The 10943-nt window shown below is 43.6% G+C and overlaps 1 protein-coding gene across 2 annotated transcripts in view; it reads left to right on the forward strand.

Moving 5' to 3' along the window:
* CPNE7 (copine 7) overlaps positions 1–10144 on the forward strand; it is a 149039-nt gene extending 138895 nt beyond the window's left edge. For both annotated transcript variants that reach the window (XM_082269609.1, XM_082269608.1), the window contains exons 14-15: positions 4460–4696; positions 8821–10144. In XM_082269609.1, the coding sequence (XP_082125735.1) occupies positions 4460–4696; positions 8821–8958 (375 nt within the window). In that variant the 3' untranslated portion in view covers positions 8959–10144. The remainder of the gene's footprint in view (positions 1–4459; positions 4697–8820) is intronic.
* Positions 10145–10943: the final 799 nt, after the last annotated feature.

Consider the following 10943-nt stretch of genomic DNA (forward strand, 5'->3'; position numbering starts at 1 on the left):
TTCCGCAAACCGTCGTATAAGCAGGGAGCATTGATAGTTTCAAAAAACTATTCGATGGGCCCCTTAAAGACCACAACATACAGGGGTATACAATGTACAACATACAGGGGTATACAATGTACGGTTAACAGCAAACACACACACATCATAGGTTGAACTGGATGGATTGATGTATTTTTTTCAAGCTCACTAACTATATAACTATGTAACTTGTAAAATATATATATAAATATATTTAAAAAATTGTTTGGATGACATGTCACGAGGAGAACCTTGTCCCGATAGGTGTCACATACCTTAGCTAGAGGCTGAGCTGACGAGAGGGCTTCCCTTGCAGCTCTGGTCTAAGCACCCCTGAAGGTGGTGACAGAAGTACAAGGCTCAAAGAAGCACGGATGCCGGTAGCTTAGTAGCAGGTGACTGCCAGGGGGAAGACGTTGTCAGGTTGAGCCAGGGTCATGCACAATGAGACTGAAGCATAGTCAGGTAGCAGGCTGAGGTCAGTACCAGGAAAGCAGGCAGAGAGTAGTCAGAGTCAAGCCGAGTTTGGTATCCAAAATCCACAGAAAAAAGTCAGGAACCAGCCGGGTCAGCAACGGGAGGTCAGACAGCATAAGCAGGAACACAGGAACAACGGTCACAGGAAAGCTGAAGAACATCTAGCGATTAGCATACACCAGGGTTTCCTTTAAATAGGCAGCTTGGCGCCTATGTGTGTGGACGTGCGCGCCAATGTGCACCGGCGCACACAGACGTGCCTATATGTCAGTGCACGTTGGATATTAGCCCAAGCTGGTCTGTGTGCAGGTACATGTGTATGAGCATTAGCTGCACAAGAATGAGCATTAGATGTAGTATTAGCTGTGCGAGTATTGGTCCTCTGACAATAGGTGACATTGCACCATATGAAGGAATGGGTTTGCTTTTGTTTCCCAGCCTGAATAGTAAAATAAAATGACAGCTTGGATGTGGACCACGTGCAGTTTTAGCACACAAAGCCTATTGTGACCACTAAAGGTCTAACCATACCATAACACAAACTTAGAAAGAGCCAGCAACATTGTAATCCTTTAAAGTATCCTTTTTCTAGAGGAAAAAAGATTTTGTCTCCAAAAATGGAAAGGTTTCTTCACAGTAAGAGCTGTGAAAATGTGGAATAGACTCCCTCCAGAGGTGGTTCTGGCCAGCTCAGTAGATTGTTTTAAAAAAAGCCTTTATTATAGGTGTTAATAATATAAGTGGGTACTAATATTTATAGGTAAAGTTGATCCAGGGAATATCTGATTGCCTCTCGGGAAATCAGGAAGGAATTTTTTCCCCTGCTGTAGCAAATTGGATCATGATTTGCTGGGGTTTTTTCGCCTTCCTCTGGATCAACTGTGGGTATAGGATGTGTATATGGGATTGTATGGTTGGGGTGGGTATCGGATTGTGTATATGGGATTGTATGGTTGGGGCGGGTATAGGATTGTGTATATGGGATTGTATGGTTGGGGTGGGTATAGGATGTGTATATGGGATTGTATGGTTGGGGCGGGTATAGGATTGTGTATATGGGATTGTATGGTTGGGGTGGGTATAGGATGTGTATATGGGATTGTATGGTTGGGGTGGGTATAGGATTGTGTATATGGGATTGTATGGTTGGGGCGGGTATAGGATTTTGTATATGGGATTGTATGGTTGGGGTGGGTATAGGATTGTGTATATGGGATTGTATGATTGGGGTGGGTATAGGATTGTGTATATGGGATTGTATGGTTGGGGTGGGTATAGGATGTGTATATGGGATTGTATGGTTGGGGAGGGTATAGGATTGTGTATATGGGATTGTATGGTTGGGGAGGGTATAGGATTGTGTATATGGGATTGTATGGTTGGGGAGGGTATAGTATTGTGTATATGGGATTGTATGGTTGGGGTGGGTATCGGATTGTGTATATGGGATTGTATGGTTGGGGCGGGTATAGGATTGAGTATATGGGATTGTATGGTTGGGGCGGGTATAGGATTGTGGATATGGGATTGTATGGTTGGGGCGGGTATAGGATTGAGTATATGGGATTGTATGGTTGGGGCGGGTATAGGATTGTGGATATGGGATTGTATGGTTGGGGCGGGTATAGGATTGTGTATATGGGATTGTATGGTTGGGGTGGGTATCGGATTGTGTATATGGGATTGTATGGTTGGGACGGGTATAGGATTGTGTATATGGGATTGTATGGTTGGGGTGGGTATAGGATGTGTATATGGGATTGTATGGTTGGGGCGGGTATAGGATTGTGGATATGGGATTGTATGGTTGGGGTGGGTATCGGATTGTGTATATGGGATTGTATGGTTGGGGCGAGTATAGGATTGTGTATATGGGATTGTATGGTTGGGGCGATTATAGGATGGTGTATATGGGACTGTATGGTTGGGGCGAGTATAGGATGGTGTATATGGGATTTTATGGTTGGGGCGAGTATAGGATGGTGTATATGGGATTGTATGGTTGGGGTGGGTATAGGATGGTGTATATGGGATTTTATGGTTGGGGCGAGTATAGGATTGTGTATATGGGATTGTATGGTTGGGGCGGGTATAGGATTGTGTATATGGGATTGTATGGTTGGGGCGAGTATAGGATTGTGTATATGGGATTGTATGGTTGGGGTGGGTATAGGATTGTGTATATGGGATTGTATGGTTGGGGTGGGTAAAGAATTGTGTATATGGGATTGTATGGTTGGGTTTTCATTACTGTTTTTTATTGGTTGAGCCGGATGGAGTTGTGTCTTTTTTCAACCTGACTATGTAGCTATGTATTTGGTGACAATAAAATATTAGCGCTGACGTGTTTTTCGGCAGAGAGCCTTAGGCTGGCCATACACTATACAATTTTCTTGTGCAACTTTCCTTTAGATTTACCAAAACCATGTAATATAGGGTCAAACCTACAAACTTTCAATTTGTATGCAATCAGGCAGGCCCTTGCACTACATAGTTTAAGGTAAATCTAAAGGAAATTGAATAAGAAAATTGTATAGTGTATGGCCAGCCTTAGTCGTAGCTAATATAAAACAAAAATGACAAAGTATTTATACCTAAGCAAAGCTCCACCCAAAGGGAAATTCGCTTGTCTAATTGGTGTAATTAACCAGTTTGGTGGAGGTTTGCATTGGTGTCAACTGAACAGAAAATGGATCTACAAATACACATAGTGTGAAATTATCACAGTAAAAATAATGACTTCATAGTATGACATACGATCAAACATGGATGTCATATAAAGAGAGAAATGCACATATATGTGTGAACAAAGACTCCTGGAGAATACTACTTCAGATAGAAAAGAAAGAGAAAGAAAACATAATGCAACATAAGTATAAACATAGATTATAATGGCTACAAATAACTGCAACAAAGTATAATCACAGAAGGATCACCATGACAGAAGTCCAATTGGCTAAACAAAGTCTACAATATAAAAACAAAAAAGAGAAATGAATAGCACATTAATTAATTAAATGTCAAATAAAACTCATTAGAAAAAAAACATGGTCCTGCTGTGATCAGAATATAAAGTTTAAGAGTAGGATGGAACCACCACAGAAAAACATCCAAGAGGACTTGAGGGCAAATACAAGAACCAGATCAATCATTTAAAGGAAGAGATCAACATTCCATCTGTAAGTTATGCCTGCAGGGATGCGTGTCCCCAAAGAGAAGATCCATCTCACTTCCTGTTCAAGGAGTTTTCTGTGCATGTCCAGGGCTGCTGACGGAAATCACAGGGCCCCCCCTCTTATATAGCAAAACAACATTTTCACAAAAAATATACTAAAATCGTTCTTAGAGGACACAAAGATAACAAAGAAGCTATGTGAATTAGCCCTTTTTTAAAATAGTTTTTTACATTTTTGAAAAACATTTTATAATTAAAAAAAAATGTTTAAATGTTTTAAAATTATTTTAGTTTACATTTTTTTTTTTTATATTTTTTTTTTACAATTTTTTTTATGGGATAGGGAAGCCAGCAGCTTCTGCTGGGGGCCTGGTGTCTGTGTCTCTCCCTGCAGTAGCTGAAAGCCGGTGGGAGAGAAATCAGTTTTCAGCTGTTGCCGAGCGCCGCACAGGGCATCCTGTAATTGCCCCTCTGATTCCCTGAGCTTTTCGGGCCCACCTGTGTGCCTGGGCCCCCTACAGGAGGACTGGTGGTCCCCCCCTGTCCACCCGCTATCAGTGGCCCTGTCCATGTCACCCCCACAGACTGACAGTTTAACTTTTTGTATTGCAGAAAAATAATTCATATTACCGTCATGTTCCAATTTAAAGTGCTTATATACATTGTACATATTTTTCTCATTACTATATTCTGTGCCATTAAAGCGTTCACTTATTCTTACACGGAAAGGCCTGGTTTGCGCTGTACCATGCCATCACACTGACCCCCCCCTGTGTCTTATTGCAGAAATATTACATCCTTCTCATTCTCACGGATGGAGTGGTGACAGACATGGCGGACACACGGGAGGCCATAGTGCGGGCGTCCTACCTGCCCATGTCCATTATCATTGTGGGCGTCGGAAACGCAGATTTTACTGACATGCAGATTCTGGACGGAGATGACGGCATCTTGCGAGCACCCAAAGGGGAGCCCGTCCTCCGAGATATCGTGCAGTTTGTTCCTTTCCGGGAATTCAAAAATGTAAGTTATGATTTATCATCTTTTTAATCTTTTTTTTTTTATCTTTTGCAGGAAATGTCAACATGTGTGCATGGTGATTACCTGTAATAAACACTCCCGAACTGCACCCCGTTATTTGAAAGCTGAAAGCAGGCAACCAGCTAAATACCTGCCCAAGAATTTGTATCTCTGTCCATCCAGTTCTGAAATTTACACACCTCTGCCACACCATACAGCCTGTCTGACCTGATTTTTCTCTGATTGATTGATTGAATGGGTTGGCTCCTTGGGCTGCTTCTCACACTCTTTGAGCTCCGCTGTACAGGGACTCAGGCGCGTGACTACAGGGGTTGCAATTGCAACCGGGCTCCAGGCCCCATGCTCCTGTGCGGCTCCCCTGTACACCTGGATAGGAGGGGCGGCGGGGGCAGCATGTAGAAAAATCACTGTCCTCCTTCTTCCTCCTGTAGCTGCAGGAGGAAAATGGAGGAGATTGGTTCCTCTGTATGCTGCCCCCAGCACTCCTCCTATCCAGTTCACTTGTGTTCTGCGGTCTCTGGGCCCATGTGTGCCCCCCCAACTGTGCTGCCCCCCCCCCCCCACTGTGCTCCCTCCCCTCTCCTGCCGGCTGCTGCAGGGGATGTGTCACAATAGAGAACTAGGAAGGGGTCGGTAAATATGTAATTTACCAGCTCCTTCCTTTTCTGAATGGACAGAGTCATAGTCAGTCACATTGTAAAAAAAAAATAAAAATAAAATGATAAAAAATAATACAATTAAAATACCAAAAAATAAAAACTACTGACACCAGTGGGTGAGCTTCCAGGATCGCAAAAGTGACACTTGTGACTGTGCCCTGGCATTCCACCACCATGGGGAGGCCCCAAGATGACAGGAAAGAGGCCCACTGCAGAACTTGTGATGATGAGAGTAAAGGGCCCCAGGATCAGTGGGAAGAGCCCCAGACTTGAAGGCCAGGGGTCTGGGGGGCCCTTCATGGTTTCTTGCACCAAGGCCCTGAAGGTTCTAGTTACACCTCTGCAGGGACTGATACCAAGTCAAGTTCAGTTACTTATTCTGCTTTAAAGAAAATACATTTATAGGGGTGTTCCAACTGTGGAAAAAAAAATTAAGTCAGCAGCTACAAATCCGGTACAAATCCTGTAGCTGCTGACCTTTAATATATAGACCCTTACCTGTCCAGGGAGCCCGCGGTGTCAGCGCCTCAGCTGATTTTCGGATCGGCTGCCAGGTGCTGCCGCCGCCATTCACTCTAAGAGCAACCAGCAGTGAAGTCTTTTCAGCTTCACAGCCGGTTACCTGCTGCGCATGCGCGAAGCATGCTGTGCATTCTCATTGGCTTGGCGGTGGTGGAAGAAGAAACGGGACGGAACTTCCGAGTAACGGCGCCACGGCGCTGTCTCCCGGAAGCGTGTAAGGGCACCTGTCAAAAACAGGTAACCCTTCCCCCCTCCCGGCTGAAAGGTGCCAAATGTGGCACCGGAGGGGGGGGGGGGGGCAGATGAGAGGGTTCCACTTTTGGGTGGAACTCCGCTTTAAGTATGTATTAAAAAAATACAAATCTGTGTATTTTATACCTGCCTTGAGTTCAGCTTTACAATTTGGGATAAAAAGAGAGAACATAGCAGTGGCTCAGGGGTTTGCAAGGTGTCCGTACAGAGACACTGGTGTCTGTGAGCGGTCCTTGCAGGGTCAGTGGCGGCTCAGTCACAGGAAGCATCCATTTCCACCTCCCCCGCCGCTGCTTACTGGTCGGTAGGACCGCCGGCATCCTAACCAATCAGGTGCACTGGCACTGCTCACTGCTTGTGCATTGCTCCACCCCCAGGCCCTGACCTTCAGACAGTGGAGGAGTACAGAAGGAACTTCCTCCTCTAACCTGCCTGTACCTGCCTGTCTCAGTGTGTGCAGCACGCCCGGGCAGCCCGGGCCCCAGCTTCCTCGTCGTAACGGGAGTCGGCTCGTGTAGTCTGTGTAATTATTCATAAGCAGAAATCTGATCATAACGGAGATCTATGGGGGACCCTGACCTGCTCTCAAGGGGGATCTATGGGGGACCCTGGCCTGCTCTAAAGGGGGATCTATTGGGGGGACTTTCTGTAAAGTAGGATCTATGGGGACCCTGCTGTAAAGGGGATCTATGGGAGCCCTGCTCTAAAGGGGATCTTTGCCATAGATCCCCCTTTAGAGCAGGGTCCCCATAGATCCCCCTTTAGAGCAGGGTCCCCATAGATTCCCCCCTTTCGATCAGGCCAGGGTCCCCAAAGATAGAGCCCCTTTTAGAGTAGGGCCCCCCACTGATCCCCCCTTTAGAGCAGGGTCCCCATAGATCCAACGTTAGAGCAGGGTCCCCAAAGATCTGCCTTTAGAGCAGGGTCCCCATCGATTCCCCCTTTAGAGAAGAGTCCCCATAGATTCTATGGGGACATTTCTCTAAAGAGGGATCTATGGGAGATCCTGCTCTAGCGTGGATCTATGGGGACCCTTGCCTGCTCTAAAGGGGATCTATGGGGGACCCTTCTCTAAAGAGGGATCTATGGGAGACCCTGCTCTAATGTGGGATCTATGGGGACCCTTGCCTGCTCTAAAGGGGAATCTATGGGGACCCTGCTCTAAAGGGGAATCTATGAGGACCCTGCTCTAAAGGGGAATCTATGAGGACCCTGCTCTGAAAATCTATGGGGACCCTTGCCTTCTCTAAAGGGGGATCTATGGGGGACCCTGCTCTAAAGTGGGATCTATGGAGCCCCTGCTCTAAAGGGGGATTTAAAATCTTTGAAACATTTTATAAGAGTATACGACAAGCAGTCTTCATGTAAATGGTATTTTAAACTTATTTTGTACTTTTAGAACTAGGTCAGAGAGTAGACAGAGTGTTTTTTTAATTTGAAATGTACCTTGGTGTCCTTCACTAAGGTCTATACTTTGGAAAATGTCCGCCACAGCCTTGGTCCGTGCCAATCCCTGAGTGGCTGCTTCCTTTCAGAATTTCTCATTGTCTTTGAAAAGTCTGTATGAAGCCATTCAGAGCAGGCAGGGACTGGGAATGGGTCACTCTTGTAACTTATTAGCTATGTGTGTAATTTGAGCTTTAGCTATTAAATTCCATAAACAACAGACTTTTTTTTTCCAGCAAAGCAGCTAAGACTAGCCTGGCATACGTGTGAAAATGAACCTACAGCTCCACCTGCTGGCAGGAAGTAGTATATATGAAACATTCTTTTATAAATTAAAAAAAAATAATATTTTTTAATGAGTTTTGAAATACAATTAAACAGTTACAAAACTCAAAAGTGCTAACAGTTACTTGTGATGGTTAAACCTTTTGTGCTCAATATCATTAGAGGTTAGAAAATAAATAAGTTAAAAGTCTAAAAAAAAAAAAAAAAATTAAAACCTAAAAATGGAAAAAAAAATCTTAAATATTTTTTTTTTGTTCTTGTTTTTGCTTTGTCTTTTAAGGTTACTTTGCAGTAAAGCAAGGAAGCATAAAAACCCTCTGTAGTCTATGAATGCTTTATTAAACAAAATGCTGCACATACAAACTACGTACAATTTTAGAAAAACAATACACAACAGAGTATCACAAACTATGCATATATTGTAATATAAAAAGGCACAAGCTATCTATCCTTTCTAGCAAATGCACAAGGAACGATGTATGTAATAGGGAATTCACTAAAAGTTACTTGTTCCTGGTGATGGAGTCTCCTTCCTTTTATCCAGGATCTCTCCAGACTGCTCCTTGCTTCTTGGAGTGCTGCAAAACTACCTCTTCCTTTGTGTCCCTGTCTGTGTCATAGCTATCTCCTGCCAACATTACTTCCAGTAGTATGAGCTGATGAACCAGTCCAACAAGTTTATTAGCATATGAATAGGGAAAGGCTAGCTTCTACTTATATTTATGCTATAATAATCACTAAAATAGCCAAAGCAACACAGTTCTGAGTATAAAATATTAGAACATATGTACCAAAACACTGCAGACATCCTTTTAGAAATAAAGGTTAAGTTATTCTGCCATTGTTCTTTTAGTGAATGGTCTGTGTTGCTCAAAACAATTCAATTTGTTTACATTATTCAGCTTCTAACTACATCGCACATTTTTTGGTTTTGTGTTTCAGGCGTCTCCAGCTGCCCTGGCCAAATGCGTTCTGGCTGAAGTGCCCAAACAAGTGGTAGAATATTACAGCTACAAAGTCTTCCCCCCGCGTTGTCCAAAAGTAGATTCCCCGGACTCTGCTCTCAACTCTCCTCAATGAGCTCCTCTACAACGTCTACATTCCCCACCTGTCCTTGGATAGAGCAGAAGGCCCACAGTCCACAACATTCCAACTATCGCCCAACAATACCATCTCATGTGCACAGTTTTATCAACCAATCAGACGACTGAAATTACCATGAATCATTTCAGCGTGGGCCAATAAGCATTAACTGACTGCCATGACACTGATTGGCTTGTATACACCAATACTTCATGCAGCCCACAGAGAACAAAATGGTGTCCACTATTACACACATTCAACGTTGTTCAGATAATGTTTGTTTTTAAAGTTCTGCTGAGATTTTCAGGGTCCTGTGGCTCAATGTTGACGTCTCATACCAATGAGTCCCTGAATGAAATAACAGCATATCTAAATGTATTATATGGAACTGGAAATTCCGATGTGCAGTTTCCGTAAGTGCCGGCATGGGAACAATCTAAGAATGCTGACCAACTTCATCACCAATTGGCCTAACCCTAATACTTGGAGGCTTCACTGGATAAGGGGTCAAGCAGATTGGCCTAAACCTAATACTTGGTGGTATCAATGGATAAGGGGTCAAGCAGATTGGCCTAAACCTAATACTTGGTGGTATCACTGGATAAGGGGTCAAGCAGATTGGCCTAAACCTAATACTTGGTGGTATCACTGGATAAGGGGTAAAGCAGATTGGCCTAACCCTAATACTTGGTGGTATCACTGGATAAGGGGTCAATCAGATTGGCCTAAACCTAATACTTGGTGGTATCACTGGATAAGGGGTCAAGCAGTTTGGCCTAAACCTAATATTTGGTGGTATCACTGGATAAGGGGTCAAACAGATTGGCCTAAACCTAATACTTGGTGGTATCACTGGAAAACAGGTCAAGCAGATTGGCCTAACTCTAATACTTGGTGGTATCACTGGAAAAGGGAGTAAGCAGATTGGCCTAACCTTAATAGTTGGTGGCATCACCGAATAAGAAGTCAAGCATTAATCCATCTCCCACGTCCTTTTTTGTTGTGTGCTTTGGTGGGCAGAGGCAGCTATGAAACCTTGTTCACCCGGCATATCTCCAGCTTTCTGGTTTATTTCTACAAAAAAAGATCTGAGATAGCAGAGTACGTTTCTTTTGAAATGGAAGCCTTTCATAAGCTCAACCTAACGCTTCATTAATGCTTGTTTCAGTCCCCCCCCCCCCCCTCCTATCCGTGGAGTCAGACACTGAAGGACCTGTAGAAATCTGAATTATCAAGCACATGTTGGCTCATTAAAAGTATCTACAAAGGGATCTCATGGGTCTTGGTAGCTTGCATGAAAACACAAGTCCATGTGATTTTACTTTTGATATTTCTGAAATTAACACATCTAATAGCAAGTCAAAAAGGATTTGGGGGGTGTGATGTTAAGGAAGAGGGGGGGGGGGGTTGGGGGTGGTGCATGAAAAAGGCTTCTGGGGGTCTCTTGAAGCCATCTGCAGAGGATGCAAATGCAACCGATGTCTGTGGATGAGCAGATAAGCTTCACATCTCTTCCATTTCGCTCACCTTGGACTTTTTTCATGTGCTTTGACTGAATGACGAATGACTGTATGCTGCTTTTTTTTTTTTTTAAAGAATGAGTCATGTTTAAAAGTTAACCAACATCCTCTAAAATCAGATTCTGATATGACAATTGTGACATGAAGATACAAAGTCAACAGTAAAAGATTGAAGATAGTAGATGGAAGCTCTCATACAACATGATATACGTACCTAGGAGAACAGTTGGGTGTAAGATAGTAGCTTACATACAACGCTACATTAAAAAGCAAAACACATCCCACCCTAATATTTAAATATAAAAATAAATATAATAATTAAAGGAAACGTGTACTCATTCTACTTTTTGTCAACTTAACCACTTCCAGAGAAGAAGATTTTCCCCCTTAATGACCAGACTATTTTTTGCTGTTCGACCCTGCGTTAATTTAACGGACAATTGCGCGGCCGTGCAACGCTGT

This window comes from Pelophylax lessonae (genome assembly GCF_965119305.1).
Source record: "Pelophylax lessonae genome assembly, chromosome: 10".
In the NCBI taxonomy this organism is placed as follows: domain Eukaryota; kingdom Metazoa; phylum Chordata; class Amphibia; order Anura; family Ranidae; genus Pelophylax; species Pelophylax lessonae.